Source organism: Carcharodon carcharias, chromosome 7, assembly GCF_017639515.1.
Source record: "Carcharodon carcharias isolate sCarCar2 chromosome 7, sCarCar2.pri, whole genome shotgun sequence".
NCBI classification, from domain to species: domain Eukaryota; kingdom Metazoa; phylum Chordata; class Chondrichthyes; order Lamniformes; family Lamnidae; genus Carcharodon; species Carcharodon carcharias.
Window position 1 is genome coordinate 120,625,419 of NC_054473.1, and position 19,525 is coordinate 120,644,943.

At 42.0% G+C, this 19,525-nt stretch overlaps 1 protein-coding gene across 2 annotated transcripts; it reads left to right on the forward strand.

The window, feature by feature from the left end:
• Positions 1 to 6,471: 6,471 nt before the first annotated feature.
• On the forward strand, positions 6,472 to 11,062 carry b3gnt9 (UDP-GlcNAc:betaGal beta-1,3-N-acetylglucosaminyltransferase 9). Of its 2 annotated transcripts, none has more exons than XM_041192709.1 (2): positions 6,472 to 6,550; positions 9,290 to 11,062. In XM_041192709.1, exon 2 carries the CDS (start codon positions 9,730 to 9,732, stop codon positions 10,978 to 10,980), a length of 1,251 nt encoding a protein of 416 aa, XP_041048643.1. In that variant the 5' UTR covers positions 6,472 to 6,550; positions 9,290 to 9,729; the 3' UTR covers positions 10,981 to 11,062. The 2 variants fall into 2 exon arrangements, with proteins under 2 accessions (XP_041048643.1, XP_041048642.1); XM_041192708.1 differs by lacking the exon at positions 6,472 to 6,550 and adding an exon at positions 6,753 to 6,844.
• Positions 11,063 to 19,525: the final 8,463 nt, after the last annotated feature.

Sequence of the window (19,525 nt, forward strand, 5' to 3'; positions counted from 1 at the left end):
AGCCATTGGAAACAGTTTCTCCTTATATACTCTATCTAACCCCTTTATGATTGTGAACACCTCTATCAAATCTCCTTTTAACCCCATCTCCTCTTCCGTACTCTTCTGTGTTGCTCCCTTCTCAGTCTATTTTGATCTTTCTCTACGTCTGTTCCTCTGAGCTTCTAACCTTTTCTTTCTCCCCTCACCCCATCCTCCGCCTTCCTCCTTAACCTTCCCCTCACACACCCCCTCACCATCTCCCAACTCCATTAATCCTACTGATCTAAAAGTTGACAGCCACTGGCAGGATGTGATTGGTGGTGTCCCCCAGGAATCTGTACTGGGACCTTAGCCTTTCACTACATTTGTTAATAATAGAAAGCCATATATGCAAGTTTTCTCATGACACTAAGTTAGGTAGCACGATAACTAATGCAGATTGGAACATAAAGTTGGAGATGAGCATTGATCAGTTAAGTGAGTGGTCAAAAATGGGAGATGGAGTTCAATATGAGGAATTGTGAGGTCATCCTCTTTGTGCTTAAGAAAGTTGGATCAGAGTTTTTTTCTAGTTGGTGAGAAGCTAGGACTGTAAAGTGGAAGAAAAATTTAGGGGTTTATCTGCATCGATCATTAAAAACTAATGGAGAGTTTTTAAAAAAGCCAATGAATTGTTAGCCTAGAGCGAATAGTATTGCAAATTAACTGGCCCATGATAATTCAATGCTATTAGCACATTACCAGTCTGGTGCGATTTGTGATAGTCTTTAGCCACTTAAGCTATATAGGACCCTTTTACCTCTTATAAAAACTCTCACCAACCTGTTCCATACCAAAACTAACCCAAAATCAAAGTCAATTTTGCCAATTCCCAAAGCTCTAAATCATCAATCAACTATTCAATGAAAAGTGGAGGAGAGCATACCAGGAAGCGCTTCAGGCATACCTAAAAATTAGGTGTCAACCCAGTGAAGCTATAACACAGGACCACTTACTTGCATGGCAAACAACAGAAACAGCGTGCAATAGACAGAGCTAAGCGATCCCACAGCCAATGATTCAGATCTAAGCGCTGCAGTACTGCCACATCCAGTTGTGAATGTTGGTGGACAATTAAACAACTAACAGGAGGAGGAGGCTCCATATATAATCCCATCCTCAATGATGGAGGAGCCCAGCACACCAATATAAAAGACAAGGCTAAAGCATTTGCAGCCATCTTCAGCCAGCAGTGCCAAGTGGATGATCCATCTCAGTCTCCTACTGAGGCCGCCAGCATCACAGATGCCAGTCTTCAGCCAATTCAATTCAGCCCGCGTGGTTGAAGGCAGTGGACACTGCAAAGGCTATGGACCCTGACAACATTCTGGTGATTGTATTGAAGACTCGTGCTTCAGAATTAGTCGCGTCCATAGCCAAGCTGTTCCAGTACTGCTACAACATTGGCATCTATCTGCCAATGTGGAAAATTGCCCAGTTATGCCCTGTCCACAAAAAGCAGGATAAATACAACCCGGCCAATTACCGCCCTATCAGTCTACTCTCAACCATCAGAAAAATTATGGAAGGTGTCATCGACAGTGCTATCAAGCAGCACTTAATCAGCAATAATCTACTTATTAATAAAAACAAAAAAACTGCGGATGCTGGAAATCCAAAACAAAAACAGAATTACCTGGAAAAACTCAGCAGGTCTGGCAGCATCGGCGGAGAAGAAAAGAGTTGACGTTTCGAGTCCTCATGACCCTTCGACAGAACTTGAGTTCCAGTCCAAGAAAGAGTTGAAATATAAGCTGGTTTAAGGTGTGTGTGTGGGGGGCGGAGAGATAGAGAGACAGAGAGGTGGGGGGGGGGGGGGGGGGTGGTTGTAGGGACAAACAAGCAGTGATAGAAGCAGATCATCAAAAGATGTCAACGACAATAGTACAATAGAACACATAGGTGTTAAAGTTAAAGTTGGTGATATTATCTAAACGAATGTGCTAATTAAGAATGGATGGTAGGGCACTCAAGGTATAGCTCTAGTGGGGTTTTTTTTTTATAATGGAAATAGGTGGGAAAAGGAAAATCTTTATAATTTATTTTCCAATAGCACAAAGAAAGATGGTTATGATTGTTGGAGGTCAATCATCTCAATCCCGGAACATCACTGCAGGAGTTCCTCAGGGTCGTGTCCTAGGCCCAACCATCTTCAGTTGCTTCATCAAAAACCTTCCCTCCATCATTAGGTCAGAAGTGGGCATGTTTGCTGATGATTTCACAGTGTTCAGCACCATTTGTGACCCCTCAGATACTGAGGCAGTCCATATCCAAATGCAGCAAGGCCTGGATAATATCCAGGCTTGAGCTGATGAGTGGCAAGTAACATTAATGCCACACAAGTGCCAGACAATGTCCATCTCCAACAAGAGAATGTAACCATTTCCCCTTGACATTCAATGACATTAACATCACTGAATCTCGCACTATCAACATTGAGAGTTACCATTTACCACAAACTGAACTGGACCAGCCATATAAATACTGTGACTACAAGAGCAGGTCAAAGGCTGGGAATTCTGCGGCAAGTAACTCACCTCCTGACTCCCCAAAGCCTGTCCACCATCTACAAGGCACAGATCAGGAGTGTGATGGAATACTCTCCACTTGCCTGGATGAGTGCAGTTCCAACAAAACTCAAGAAGCTCAACACCATCCAGGACAAAGCAGCCCACTTGATTGGCACCCCAGCCACCACCTTAAACATTCACTCCCTCCACCACCATGCACAGTGGCAGCAGTGTGTGCCATCTACAAGATGCACTACAACTACTCACCAAGGCTCTGTCAACATCACCTTCCAAACCCACAACTTCTACTACCTAGAAGTACAAAAGCAGCATGGGAACACCGCCACCTGCAAGTTCCCCTCCAAGCCACACACCAGCCTGACTTGGAACTATATCCCCATTCCTTCACTGTTGCTGGGTCAAAATCCTGGAACTCCCTCCCTGTAGCACTGAGGGTGTATCCACATCACATGCACTGCAGTGGTTCAAGAAGGCGGTTCACCACCATCTTCTCAAGGGCAATTAGGGATGGGCAATAAATGCTGGCCTAGTCAGCGATGCCCATATCCCATGAATGAATATACGAAAAAATGAGCTCTGGCTGAAAATATAGTTACATGATATTAAGCCCAATGTTCATTTTGATCATTTCATTTTCATCTAACTAATCATAGTGAATGAGCACTCTAACTGAATGTGGTGCTACATTCATGAGAAAGTGCGCGGCCAACTTTTTTGTCAGGATGGGAAAAACAGGATATGAGAAATATGCTTCATTTTTGACGTGACAGTGTTACACACAAGTTACACATTGCACTGGAACATAATTGATGTAATTGCATTATTTTTCAAGCTAGTGCCCTTTAATACACATAAGGAGTGAATAACATTGAACAAAGCACAATTTTGCAAAGACAATCTGGTTGGCCTCTAGAAAATAAAGCACGTTATTTGTGTCACTGAATTAAGATCAACAAACATTTTGTTAAAGGATTTATTAAATCTGTGTTCCCAGATGGCGTTTGCTAAAGGTGCTCCAATTTATCTCTTTTCACCGTTTGTAACACTCATTTCTCCACTTGAAATGTTTACAGCATTAACATTCATGTTCATTTTGATTGAAAGATAAAGATGCAAGTTTCACTCATCTTAAAATTCCTACATAATTGTAACGTGATCATAAGAAAAATCTTGGAGCATACTGATCAATTATCAATATGACTTTGATTTCTCTTTGAAACCTTTGGCAATAGAAATCCAACTACATGTCCAATTTTGTTTGTTTTGAATTAAGGGGAGTTTTCTGTTACCCAAAACTTCAATGGGAATTCATCATCTTGGATGCAAACTCAATTGTCTTATATGTGATGACCCTTGTGCTTTGGGGAAAAACCTTTTTTTTTTTGTGAAATGTACCTTTAATTCCAAAGTGAAACTATGGGGTATTCTGAAAAGGGTGTAATTGGACTTCCTAGCAAACATTTAGTTCCAAGAAATGCCCATGTGACCTGAGGTTGTTATGGAGATGAAAGCTAAAAACAAAGGGTAAATAGAAAGCTAATTGGAGATTGAATTACAGCTGGTCTCAAAACTTGCAGTTCAGAATACATAATTAATTGGAGGGAAAGCAAGCAAAGCTCCCTATGAATAGATCAACTTTCTGTTTGGCAGTAAGAAGAAAATACAACCCCAGGCTTTCTTGGTGAAGCAACATGCAAGTGAGCCGAGTGTTTGTATCAGAGGACCAGACCATGAACTGGGTATGTTGGTTGGTCGGCAGAAAAAGAATTCAGGACTGCCATGACCCGAGTGTGAGAGGATTCATAGACGTGCACCTGATCGGGGTTAACCACATACTGAATCTTGAATGGAATATGGTTGCCTTGAAAATGACTCAAGTGCCAAATCTATTGAGTGGGAAGTGAGAGATCCTACATACCAGAGGCCGAATTGTAAATTGCATGTGGTGCCACATTTGTGTGGGAAGTGACATGAGTGCTTGTGACTACATGAGTCATATTTTGTTATATCAACTATTTAAAGTGAAATTTCCTTCTGATTAGAAGCATCATTAGCCTGTTAATGTTTGAACTGTGTAGATTTTTGTTTGATTGTTACAGTAAACCTTTTAAAAAATGAGGTCTTGTCCATCGTTTTTTTTGCTGTTGGAGTCATGGAAATTTATTTTTAAAAAAAAGTTATTGAGCTCTACAGGGATTGAAACACATGTTTGACAAGATGGTTAACACCCAGATGCAATAGAATGTGGCAATAGAACATTTTGCCATTTCAAGCACCCAGTCCATGTCACGAAGTAAGTTTATCTCTAACACCTCAGAACATTTGCTGTTTACTAACTTGTAAATCATTAAGGTGGTGTCTCATCCCATTCCTGTTAGTTCATAATTCTGATGGCTGTTGAGCACTGCACTCTTACTAATATTGTCAGTGACCAGCACACTATCATTAACAATGTAGTTAAGCACCATGCTCTCACCAATATTGTCAAGCACTGTGCTCCTACAAACTGCCACCAAACATTGCAGTATAACTAATACTTGCTTCAACATAGTCATCACCCCATAGATGACTATGGGGTGCACCATCAAGACCTGTGACACCAAGTGCTACTCTATCACCAACATTGCCATAAAATATGCCAGACTTAGCAGTACTGCTAACTAATATTGAACATTCACCAACACTGTCACCAAACACTCCATCCTCACCAATACTATACTGTATTCCCATCCTACTAGCAAAAGCAATAAATGTTAGCCAGGCCTGCACCTTAAGCAGAGACAATACTAACTTTATTGTTCAGCACGTGAAATGAGAGGCATAGGAGCTCATGCTCAATTTAGAGACAGAGTTTGTAAGGGAAAAAGAGGATGGAAGATCTGCATAGCTTGGAGCTAAAGGAAGAACTCTACAGTAATCCTCATGGTGAGAACAAGCAGTCAGCTTGGAGCAGGCAGTGAAGCCCTACTTTAAGCTGAGGAGTCCACACTCATAATGTCTTAGAAAAATGTTGGAAGTCACTTAGCCAAAAGCTAATGGGAGGATCCCCATGAAATCTTGTACCTCGGAAGAGGGGCTGGAATGCTGAGGAGAAATCAGAGTGAAGTCCAGAGGACATACCTTTGGGTTGGTCTCAGAAGAAGCGAATGAACCCTCAAGATCTCATAATACATATGGGAACTAATGAGTAAAACAGGGTATAAAACTTAAGTAATCACAAAACTAGTTGTGTTTGTCTTGTTTAACTTTTTTATTAATACAGTAAAGTTTATTTTTGTTTGAAAACATGAAATCTTGTGGCATGCTTAATTACTGGATGTTCAAACTTCTCTTGACATTAATGGTCTCTATGGGGATCGTAACAAATGTCATCACAGAAAATGTGATGTTGCTTTTGTTCCCCACAGCGACCCTTTAAGAGAAAGAAAGGTTGCATTTATATAGCGACTTCACAGCCTCAGGACACTGCCAATTACAATACTCTTGAAGCCACTGCTGTAATGTAGGAAATATGCCATGCCGTGGTAATGACCAGATAATCTGTGTTACAGATGTTGGTGGAGGGGTGGATATTAGCCAGGGAACTAAGAGACCTTCCTACCCTGCAAAATACTCCAAAATACCTTGTACACCCACCTAAGTGGGCTGGTGGCACCTCAATTTAACATCTTACCTAAGAGTAAGAGTAACACTCCTGCCTAGATTATGTGTTGAGGCTAACAATTCTATGATGTCTCTGGAGCAGGATTTGAACCTCTAACCTTCCAATTCAAAGGCGAGAGTATTACCACTAAACCTAAAATAACACTTTTAAAGCAGTTGATGATTGTAGTTTGGTACTGGCAAGCTCTGGACTCTGATAGTATTCTAGTCACACGTTGCATTCTTGACAGTCTCCACCATTGAACGCTCTTTAACGAGGTGAGGAATGCAGCTTGAGTTAGCAAGGGGAGGAAATCAACGCCTGGACTGAAGAGAGAGAATGTTCGGCTCCATTCGTAAGCATCAGAATTAAATGGTGAACCGATTCGGTGCTGCCTGTCTCTCTCTGACCTGCAGCGCTGTTTTGAACTGCAGATTCCCCAACCCTCCCCCTGTTTCTGATGGCCGGGCTCCGAGTGCAGGCAGCTCCTAGTCTCATTAATGCAATCCAGATGTGCTTTCCTTGGCTCCCACAGATTCCTGGCGAGTTTCTCCCCTATGGAAGGTGCCCTCTGCAGCCAGCTTCATAACCTCGTTGTTCAGTCACTCGGGCGACTCGCTGTTTAATGCCCAGCACTGACGGTTCTCAGGTAAAGTGAGCTGTGTGCTTCAGAGAGGTGCTGACAGTCTGCGGACTGCCTTCAGCTCCTTCCAAATTCCCTTATAAAAGGAGAAACAAGTTGGATTGCAGGCTGGGGGAGGGGCCCCGATGTCTCTGTTGTATCCGAGCAGCCTCCCTAAACTTGCTTAACAAGCTTTTCTGCGGGAACGAGGGATCCCCCTCAAACCGGGCCGAGTGGCTGCTTTTTTCTCTTTCCAGATGTTATGTTCAGATTGCGGCCGGCGGTAGTAGTTTGAGTTAGCAGCGCTCCCCCCTCTGCCTGTTATAGGAGTGAAGGAGATCACGAAACTGGTAAAAGGCAAAGTTCAGAGTTTACACTGGCCTCCTTCTAACGGGGAAAATGCAGCATCTTTCCGCGCACTGTCGACTTTATAACAGATACAATTTTATAATGGGGACATGTACGAATCAAGGTATATCCCTTCCCGGTGCCTTGCTCCAGCGTGTTTTTAGTTCTTGCAGACTGCACAACAGGATGTGGCAGCACCGCCAGTTATTAAGAAGGTCATATGATATTACTGATATCAACTATTGATGCCGGAATGAATAGGATGGCATGAGTCTCGTTATTAAGAGTGGGATACAGGCGTGTGTGTATTGTATATTGGGGATTAGGTATGGGACAGGGTGTGTGTGTGTATTGGGTAATAGGTATGGGATGGAGGGTGTGTGTGTATTGGGTAATAGGTATGGGATGGGCGTGTGTGTGTATTGGGTATGAGGTATGGGATAGAGGCTGTGTGTATATTGGGGTAATAGGTATGGGATGGGAGGGTGTGTGTGTATTGGGTATAAGGTATGGATGGATGGTGTGTGTGTATTGAGTAATAGGTATGGGATGGAGGGTGTGTGTGTATTGGATAATAGGTATGGGATAGAGGGTGTGCGTGTATTGGGGTAATAGGTATGGGATGGAGGGTGTGTGTGTATTGGGTATAAGATATGGATAGATGGTGTGTGTGTATGGGGTAATAGGTATGGGATGGAGGGTGTGTGTGTATTGGGTATGAGGTATGGGATGGACGGTGTGTGTGTATTGGGTAATAGGTATGGATGGAGAGAGTGTGTGTATTGGGTATGAGGTATGGGATGGAGGGTGTGTGTGTATTGGGTAATAGGTATGGGATGGAGGGTGTGTGTGTATTGGGTATGAGGTATGGGATGGAGGATGTGTGTATTGGGTAATAGGTATGGGATGGAAGGTGTGCGTGTATTGGGTATGAGGTATGGGATGAAGGGTGTATGTGTATTGGGGAATGAGGTGTGAGATAAAGAGAGGTATGTGTGTACTGACTATTAAGTGTGGGATGGAAAGTTATAGGAATACAATACATTAGACCTGTGACAGTTATGATACAAATAGATAACCTTAAAAACAAGTGGCTTATTGGTTACACAAATATGGTTGGTCTCTCTTTCTCTCCATGAAACCATGATCTCAGGCAGCAGAAATTCATGGTGAGGCCAAAGAAGTGCCACCTCAGTTGACTCTGATATTTTTCAAGTCTGACATATATTACAAGGCTGGGCAGGTATGGCAATAGCGGGAGAAGGTCAGACCACCTCATAAATGGTTAAAAATGTGTCTCTACATGTATCTTCAATGCAAACTCACTGGACTAGGAGTGTGTGGTGCTAAATCCAAAGAGCTTGAAAGGAAGTGAGCACACATTAGTCTTTTTCTAACTCATTAAACTGCCACTGAAAAATGGCCAACATTGCAAATCTGGTGTCAAAATAAAGAATATCTAGTGAGATAAGGAGTGGAACAGCAGCCACCCTAACCCCTGGTTCTGAGGCATGGAATGGTACAGGTGATTCTAGAAAGAGCAAGGACAAAGCTCAAGCAGTTCTGACTGTGTCAAAACCAAGACTGAGATTTCTTACTGCCTTGCAACATGCTCCAGACTGCATTATTTCAAATTTAATGCACCAGTGGAGCTAATTTGATTGTTTGTGTGATTTTTGATGTGATGGAAGTACACAGTAATGGTTGGTATGTGCCTGTAATTAGATCATATGATTGGAACAGTAACTTTTTAATGTTGCATTTTACAGAATAGCTGAATGTTTCTAAGTACAGTATTAGCTAAATCTACACATACATGTGTGTCTGCTGTAAGTGTCTGTATTACCAGTTATATCTAAGTACCTATTAATCTAGATTTAGGTGTTGCACCATTTCTAAAATACAGTTGAGTAACAGAGAACTGATAAAGCAAAATACTAAGGTGTGTGTGTGTGTGTGTTTGGGGGAGGGGGGGGGGCGTTATTAAAGTCTATTTTTGTTCTCTAAAACCGTTCTTACTTGTCAGACCTATTTTCCAGGGCTGCCTCTATATCCGGCAGTGAAGGTTCCACGTGGCAGGCTGGACAGCTGCTTCCTTTAACTATGTGTTTCTCTGTTCTACAGATGTGACCATATGAAAGAAATCCACCCAAAGCCAGCCTATGAATTTCAGCCCTTTATTAAATTACCCAGGCCAGACAGACTGTGAACTCCAAACTGTGTATTTAATCAGCCAGAACCTTCCAGTGAATTTCAAACGTGTTTGAAATTACCCAGAACCAGACTGTGAACTTCAGCCCTTTATAAATTTATCCAGGCCAGACTTTGAACTCCAACTGCGCATAAAATCACCCAGAACCAGACTATCACATCCAGTCCTGTATAAATCACCCAGAGCTTTCCAGTGAATTTCAACTGTGTATGAAATCAACCAATCTGTGAACTCCCAAGTCAGTACAAACCAGTCCAGCTGTGTGCTTTAAAAATTGCATAAAATTACTCAGAGCGTCCACTGATCTCCATCTTGCAAAACCATCCAAGACTGTCTCTGCTCCCCTGAGACCATGAGACTGCGGCGGAAGGGAGATCTCATCTGCACGTTCCTCTTGCTAACAGCATTGTGTGTTTTGCTTTATGTCCAAATGTACTCTGTAAGCCCACGGCTGAACAAACACAAGTACCAAAAGGAATCAGGAACTGAGAGAAACATTATTGTGGAAAGCACAGAGGCAGAAACTCAGCTGGACTTCACCAGCAGCGCAATACAGTCAGAGCACAACTGTCAACTTGGGCAACAGCTGCAGAATGCCCAGGGCCAGGTAAAAACGCCTCCAACTTCAAATCTTTTACCTTGGAACTACCGGCAATACCTCTGGCAGAAAGACTGTCGGGAATTCAATCAGATCATTAACCAGAAGAACAAGTGCCACAAGCCCAGCGGGGAACAACTGCTGTTGATCTCCATCAAGTCCAGGGTGGAGGAGTTTGAAAGGCGTGAAGTGGCTCGAAAGACTTGGGCCCGAGAAGGTCGTGTCCACAACTTGCAGGTCCGCAGACTCTTTCTTCTGGGAATCCCGGCCAACCAAAGTGCTTTGGCTTCGTGGAGCCGCCTGTTGGAACACGAGAGCCAAATCTACCAGGACATCCTGCTGTGGGATTTCCAAGACACCTTCTTCAACCTGACACTTAAGGAGATCCATTTTCTGAAATGGGTTGACCAGTTCTGTCCTGCCGCAGAGTTTGTGTTCAAAGGGGATGACGATGTCTTTGTAAACGTGGAGAATATTGCTGATTTCTTAGCAGACGCGGATCCCAAGGACGATCTATTTGTTGGACATATTATTTACCAAGCCCTCCCCATCAGGTCCAACAAGAGTAAATATTTCATCCCTGAGATGATGTATGGCCCAGGGGTTTACCCTGTCTATGCAGGAGGTGGAGGATTCCTCATGTCTGGACACACAGCAAAGAGACTGTACCATGCCAGCAAAGAGGTGGACCTCTTTCCCATCGACGATGTCTTTTTGGGAATGTGCTTGCTGCGGATCGGCCTCGAACCCGTAACTCATGAAGGATTCAGAACGTTCGGCATCGTCCGACCCTCTGCAGCTCCTCACATGCAAACGTTTGACCCATGCTTCTACAAGGAGCTGATGGTGGTCCATAGCCTTAAGGTGCCTGAAATTTGGCTGATGTGGACCCTTCTCCATGACCCTAATCTAAAGTGTGCTCGCAAAGGGTCGATGAAGCGTCCATTCCGGTGGCGGATCAAGCGAAAGTCCACATCCGCCTCTATAAAGAAACTCAAGCACTGAGAGTAGACAAAAGGGAGAAGGTTCCCTCAGTAACTTCCATGCAAATTTATACTTCAAATGTTTTATAAATGTCTCAATCCTTTTTTTATTATTTAAAGTCACTCATGGCAACAGTCCACCGATGTGCCTGCACCTGCATTAAACACATCAAGTTTAAAAGTTAAACTGTGAGATCAAACCCAATAAGGCGAACTTGTGTGAATCCACTGGGAAACGGAGTTGCCGGTTCCTTAACATCATCAGTGGTTTCACTCAGATATATAGTTAAGAGTCACAGGGCTGAATTTTCCGGCCATCTCGAAGTTGGGAACAGAGCTGGGGGGCGGTGTCGTGGGTACTGAAAATACTGGCGCTGACCTCTTGGTCAGCCTTGGGACGCTGTTCCTGGCGCTGGCCATTTGTGGGGAGGTGGGTTCAGGGCCCAGGAAAGCTGCCCTTCCCCAGGAGGCATGGAGACAATTATTCTCACGAAAAGCCCTGTTAAAGGTCTGTTTGGAAGATTCCCTACGCAGCATGAGCAAGTCAACTACCTGGAGATGAGCACTCACGTGGCAGGTCAGTTCAGGGTGCCAGCGCCTGGAAGGGGGTAAAGCCAAAGACCAATCTTTAGACAGATTTCCTTCTCCTCCAGTGTTGGCCTGGCTACTTTCCTGTTTTCTAGTTAACATTTTAAAAGTTGAGTGAGAGTTGAGTTGAGTAGGCAGCAAGTTCCAGGTCATTACCACTGGCTGTGTAATAGAAGTCCTTCCTCACATCCTTCTTGTATCTTTTGCCCAAAATCTTTAAATCTATGCCCCCTGAGTCCATTTACCATCAGCTCATTCGAACAATTTTCTTTGTCTACCTTATCTAAACCTGTCATAGTCTTGTACACCTCTATAAGATCTCCCCTCAATCTCCTTTGCTCCAAGGAGAACAACCCCAGCTTCTCCAACCTAATCTAGAACCATTCTGGTAAATGTCCTTTCCACCCTCTCAAGCATTTTCACATCCTTCCTAAAATGATGATCAGAACCGGATGCAATACTCTAGCTGTGGCCTATATATTCATGGACTCTGCTTCCACCACCTTTTGAGGAAAAGAGTTTCAAAGACTCACAACCCTCAGAGAAAAAAATTCTCCTCATCTCGCTCTTAAATGGGTGATGCCTTATTTTTAGATAGTGAACCCTAGTTCTAGATAGTCCCACAAGAGGAAACATCCTTTCCACTTCCATACTGTCAAGACTCCTCAGGATCTTATATGTTTCAATCAAGTCACCTCTTACTCTTCTAAACTCCAATGGAACCCAATCCAGCTATTAGTCTAGTAGACCTTCTCTGAACTGCCTCCAACACATTTACTTACTTCCTTAAATAAGGAGACCAATACTGTACACAATACTCCAGATGTGGTCTCAACAATACCCTGTATAACTGAAGCATAACCTCCCTACTTTTGTATTCAATTCGCCTCACAAGAAACCATAATATTCTATTAGCTTTCCTAATTGCTTGCTAATCTTTTGCAATTAATGCACTAGGACACTCAGATCCCTCTGCATCCCAGGCTCTGTAATCCCTCACCATTTAGATAATATGCTTCTTTTTGTTCTCCCTGCCAACTTGGACAATTTCACATTTTCCCACACTATACTCTGTTTGCCAGATCTTTGCCCACTCACTTAGCCTATCTATATCCCTTTGTAGGTTCCTTATGTCCTCTTCACAACATACTTTCCTATCTATCTTTGTGTCACCAGAAAATTTAACAACCCCATTCCTTCAGCAACCTGGAATGCAAGCTTTTTGTATCAGGCAACTTATCCACTCTGAACATAACCAACCTTTCCCATGGATCTTGCTTATCAACCTCACCCCATCCATTACCTCTACCATCTCTGTATTCACCAATATTTTGTCAGCATCCCTTTCCCTAGCAAACACCAATACAAAGTATTCATTTAGCATTCTTGCCTTGTCCTGCACTTCTAAGCTTACATCATTTTATTTGTATTAGGTTTCTGGGAGAACTTCTTGAAACTTTGTTAATTAGCATTGATTAGAAGTACAAATCGTAAAAATAAAACCATGCTAGTTTTCACAAGCCCACGACAAGTCTCAATTTTAGCAAGCCAGAGAAATTTACAGCATTCATGGGTTCCTGGTATCTGGGCTAGATCCTTGCTGGAGCGATCCAAAATTAATTCCATGAAATGCGGAACCAGTCGAGGAAACTACATGATACACTCAAACGATTAAATACTCAAGCCCTGTCTCCCCCAACTACCACTCCCATCCTTCCACAGTGCACAACTCACAGCAGAACAGAGCCGTACAGACCAGGAAGATCCCAATTTGATTTTTGGTGTGTAGGAAGCTCACTGATCTCAGCTAAGGTGATAGCAGATGTGCAAACATTAACCACTATGCCCTGGCCATAGGATGCTGTTTGCAGTGGAAAAATAATCAACTGAAGTTCTCATTCTTGATTGTTCTCTATTGGACTGGCAGAGTGTGGAGGTTGGATGTGTATAGATAGAATCAAGCTTCACTATGGTGCCTGCACTGCTGAATAGCCTGATGATATTCACTGTCTTGGCTTACTCACAATGTGTGGCTGTTTTTCGTGTACTGAAGTCAACCAGCATTATCAGTACAACTCTATTCCAACTTGGATCCTGACTTCTACAGTGTTTACCAGTGTTCTACAGAACTTATATGTGATTAAGCACTTATGTACTCCTGTATTCTTTTTAAGTTATTCTTATCATGGGATGAGAGTGCTGCTGGCAAGGCCAGCATTTGTTGCCCATCCCTAGTTGCAAATATTCAAATTGCATACAGTATGTATATAATTACTCTTCCAAGGTGCCCTAAGTCACACACACACACACCCCAAAAACAATAAAATAAAAATAGAGGAACTCTGCCAAAGGTAAAAAATCAATGGTTCAAGGGAAAAGGAAAGAAGGTGAAGTCCTTGAAATGGCATCTGGGTTATATGGTTGGTCTCTCAGTGCTGATCTATGAAACAGTCGATGACTCTTGCACTGTTTTTTTAGATGGACTCAAGGAACACTTGCAGGTGCTCTATTCCAGCACGTAGCAACTTAGGAACAGCTTATGTTCACTTTCGGCTGTGGACTGGCTCTGGACTTCAAAAAGACTGCTGTCTTCCTTTCATGAGCATTTAGTCCTTCCTCTTCTCAAAGCAAAACCAAAACCAGCTTTTAAACACAGTTTTTCCAGGCATAGTTTTTTTCAGGGTCATAAACCACCATGTGACACCTTTTGTACACAGTCCACCAGGGTCAAGAGGTTTCCAGCTTCTTTAAAACTGCTTAGTTACCTTTTCTTGCAATGGATGTTTTTTCCAGGAATAGCAATCAGTCTTGCATTAACCCTTTAACAGAGTCTTTCAAAGCACAAATTCTTCCAGAATGTTCTTCATCCTTGAAGATGAATCATTTTCTGTGATTAAAGTATTCATGACAACTCATCACCAGTTTCATTTTACAGTTTCACAGAAACAGTCACATTCTTAAAAGTATAGAGAAATATTTCAAAATTTGGTACATTTTTAAATCCAATCTTTTCCAGTAATGATTATTAAATGATTTTCATCCATTGTTGACAATGTCAAAGCAGGTTGATGTATCCAATAATCTAATTTAATCTCATGTTCCAATTAAACACCTCACGGGTAATTGTTACCCTCCATTTAACTTCTCCATTCCTTAATTATCCAAGCAAACAAAATTTAATCAGCTTGCTCTATTTCCATATTATTCACTTTAAGGTATTCTTTTGGTGAGGTCACACCTGGATTACTGTGCAGTTTTTGCTCTTCTTACCTAAGGATGGATATACTGCCCTGGAGGGACTGCAGAGCTTCGCTAGACTGATTCCTGGGATGAGGGGATTGTCCTATGGGGAGAAATGATTAGTCTCAGCCCATACTCCTGGAGTTTAGAGAAGTAAGGGGTGATGTAATTGAAATATTGAACTCCTTTTTCTTACATTCTTTGCAAGCTCCTCTTTCTTTATAATGACCACTGATTTCGCTTGTTGCCATTTAATTCATTCCATGTTCCAAACTTAGTCTGAATGAAACTACCATTTTAATGACAGTATAATTGTTAATAGCACTGCCCTTAAAAATTTCTTGGAAAAAGTGAGCCCAAATATTTAACATAAACTAGCTTACAATCTTAATCATATATGATAACTCTTATTTTGTAAACTCTGGTGGACTCTCAAAATCTTAAATCATCTATTCCAAAACAGAAAGTAAATGGTGCAGATCAGGGAACCAGTATTAGATTTAAGAAGTCAAAAAGAAAGAAGAATTAAAGCACCAATGACATAGACCCCTTGGTGTCTTTGTTGTGCAATGACAATACCCTACAAGACCAACAATATAAATTACATTCTTAAACCAAAACTTCCAAACAGGGTTAGTTTTGGTTAAATATTCTGACATTCTTTCCAATTTAACACTTAAATTTATCTTTCACGTTTATTGTGCATATTTGATTGAAGACATCAGAGAATTTTTAGTCAGATGCCAACATTCTCCTTTTATGAAATAAGGGAAGAGGATAGGTTGGTAGGAATATAGAAAGATCATCAATTCAACCCATCGTATTCACTTCCTTTCAGTCTATTATTTAGGTCATTTTTATCTCCACCCTCAACCGGCATCAATCTTTTAATAAGTCTGATGGAAAATTTCATGAGATGTCAGTTGACTAGTCCCACATGTTTGATCACAATGAGTAACAAATCTCTGTAGAGTAACATGCAAATTTTATGCACATTTTTTTTTAAAGAGTTGACACTATATTGTTATCTAATCGATGTCAGCTGTGGCTCACTTGGTAGCACTCTCACCTCTGAATTACAAGATTAATGTTCAAATTCTAATCCAGGGCTTCAGCACATAAATCAAGGCTGACACTCCTGTAGAGTACTAACAGAGTGCTACACTATTGGAGGTGCTTTCAGATGAGATATAAAACTGAAGCCCCATCTATCTGCTTGGGTGGACATAAAAGATCCCATGGTACTATTCTGAAGAGTAGGGGAGTTATTCCCAGTGCCCCGGCCCATTGTGTCTCCTGTCAATGCAAGATTGGCACCGATACCCATCTGCACATGCACACCAGAAAACCAATGCCGTAATTGGCCAGAGACACAGTGCCAGCAAAACCCGTCTTTAAAAAAACTTGTGTGTAGATTTTCAAACTAAACAATTTGAGCCCAAAAACTAGAATCGCATTCAAGTGTTTAAAATTCTGCGTTTTATGAATGCTGATCTCTGTCACTCGCAATGATGTCATGGAGTGAAACATTACAATTGCGCATGCACCACATTGGCAGAAAATCCAACCATCCTGGCCATTATTTATCCTCCAATCAACATTAAGATAGATGATCTGGTCATTATCACAATGCTGTTTGTTGGAATTTGCTGTGCTCAAATTGGATGTCACATTTCTTATGTTACAACTGGGGCTACACTTCAAAAGTATTTAATTGGTTGCAAAGCACTTTGAAATATCGGCGATCATGAAAAACAAAACTACATAAATCTAAGTTTTTCTTTCTTGATTTTTCTTTCTCATCTCCTACCCTCACTAATGTGACAGGCTGATTAATGTTGACCTGTGCTAGGGCCTAACCAATATAAATATTAAGGCACTTTAAGCTGTCCTAGTCAGTCCCATTTTTGTAAATATACATTTTTCAAAATAAATGTATTTTTATACTTTGTCTAAGACAAAGAGGGGAGACCCCTCAATAAACACAACCAAAATTCTAGAATCTGGGTTAACTGATTCTAATCTCTCATCTTTAATAGTCGGATAGCAAGTTTAATTATTTTCTCCGTATTATATCAAGTTATGGGATCAAAAGGATTTGCAAAGTATACTACATTTGTTATGGTCAGTAACCAGACTCAGCATTATCCCTTGTGAACAAGTTGACTGATAGGGAAGGCAACTCTTTCGCCCAAATGTGTGTCAACTTGTCTGGAACTTATGATAACAGCAATGTCCTAAATATGGGTGGGAGGGGTGGGGGTGGTGGGGGGGGGGGGGGGGGGGGGGGGGGGGGGGTTGCGAGGAGGGGGAAGGTCCTAAATATTTGGGAGGGGGAGTGCGGTGGGGCAGTTCTGACCTTGAATCACTTCAATCGTTCACAATCAGTGCAAACAGGGATGTCTCTTTGTTCAGTCTGCAGTGTAATTGATCAAGGCAGGTATATTTGCTCATCTCTATCTGCATTTATGGAAGTTTCACATTCACTATGCGATCCCAGAGAAAGGCCAATTAATCAGTTTCTTGCCAAAGTACCAATCAAATTACAAACGTCCTTTCATTTTGAGGAGCACACTACAGGCCTGGTTGGGGGTGCTCGTGCTGTGTAATACCAACCCTTGTAGGTTCTAAGAGTGGGGCAAGGAGCTTACTCAATTAAAGCACAATATTGTACTGTTAATTTTGTATCCTAATAATGACCCTGTACTTTATGGGAGTCTCTTCTTCCCACCATCCCATCAATGCAAACACAAAGCTAATTGTTCCCCTCCACTGATGGAAGGCAAGGGATCATCCCAGGATTCCACAGCAAAAAATGAACTAAATGGAGAATGGGGTGCTGAGCTTACAAGTACAATAGGGACTCTATAGGGGCACTAGCCCCTTCCAGTATTCCTTTTCTATTTCTTCATGGAGAAAGGAAATACTGCCGAATCATACCACTGGATGACCACCAACAGCAGTTATGTGGGGCATGGGACAGGGAGGGGAATGGTAATGTAAACAAGACTCAAAGGCCTAGGACAATTGGAACGCTTGCACTTCATCTATGGACTTTAAGAGTCATAAAATGTACTCAGGCCCCAAAAGTTTTGCAATAACAAAAAATAAAAACAAAAAACTGTGGATGCTGGAAATCAAAAACAAAAACAGAAATACCTGGAAAAACTCAGCAGGTCTGGCAGCGTCGGTGAAGAACAAAGTTGACGTTTCGCGTCCTCATGACCCTTCAACAGAACTAAGTAAAAATAGGAGAGGGGTGAAATATAAGCTGGTTTAAGGTGGAAGAATGACCCAAACCTCCCTGTCTCTTGCCATTTTAACACTTCACCCTGCTCTCTTGCCCACATGTCTGTCCTTGGCTTGCTGCATTGTTCCAGTGAAGCTCAACGCAAACTGGAGGAACAGTACCTCATCTTCTGACTAGGCACTTTACAGCCTTCTGGACTGAATATTGAATTCAACAACTTTAGATCTTGAACTCCCTCCTCCATCCCCACCCATTTTCTATTTCTTCCCCCTTCCTTTTGTTTTTTCCAATAATTTGTATAGATTTTTCTTTTCTCACCTATTTCCATTATTTTTAAATCTATACATTTTATGCCCTTTTAGTCTTATTTCACCCCACCCCCCACTAGAGCTGTACCTTGCATGTCCTGCCATCTATTCTTAATTAGCACATTCTTTTAGATAATATCACCATCTTCAACACCTCTTTGTTCTTTTGTCTGTGACATCTTTTGATTATCTGCTCCTATCACTGCTTGCTTGACCCTACAATCACACCACCCCCACTTCTCTCCCCCCACCCCACCCTCCCCCCCAACCTTAAACCAGCTTATATTTCACCCCTCTCCTATTTTTACTTAATTCTGTTGAAGGGTCACGAGGACTCGAAACATCAACTTTGTTCTTCTCTGCTGATGCTGCCAGACCTGCTGAGTTTTTCCAGGTATTTCTGTTTTTGTCCAAAAGTTTTGCATACTAGTAGCATGCATGAATGGAAATTGAGCTGGAGCAGATGGTGGTACAGGTCAGCACAAGTGATGATACAATGGCCCATTCTCAGTATATCATTGATATAGATCCATTTTCTTCTGGAATTGTCACAGGGCACACCTAAGAATTTCAAGATGTCAGAGTTTCTGGACTAACACAGGTCAACTGGAAATTAAAAATACTGTAGACACAAGTTGTAATGTTGCTCTTTCTTTAATGACAGATATTCTCTGCTGTGGCCACTGCTGCTGCTGCCCTGAATGGCAGGGAGTCACTTAACATTCAGTATTTATTTTGGAATCATTTTCAATACTTTATGAGTTATTGCAGATGTTTGCCTTGGAAGCTTGCCTCCTTCCTCCTCTGCCGCCCATCCCCACCATCCCCCACTCAGTTCATCAGAGATCAGAAATATTTATTACAAACTTACAATGACTTGACTGCAGCAGAGAGTTTTGGTAAGATAAATAAAAACCTCCACAAGTTGGCCGGTGGAGTGATGCAGCACCCAAACTGCCCGTCAACAATGGGCAGCTCAGAAAGAGCAGCCATATCTTAAAATTCTGAGGTTTTAAAGGCAGACACAAAGGAAAATAAGTAGCTTTTTAAGCCAAAGGATAACTCTACAGACAGTGGGCATTGCTGTGTTAAAGCTCCCAGCATTCACAAATCTGTGCCACAGAAGCAAAATACTGTGGGATGCTGGAAATCAAATAAAAGCTGAAAATATTTGAAATACT

Excerpts from the sequence above, each read along its gene's own strand:
- b3gnt9 (XM_041192709.1), top strand. The coding sequence starts at position 9,730 with ATGAGACTGCGGCGGAAGGGAGATCTCATCTGCACGTTCCTCTTGCTA.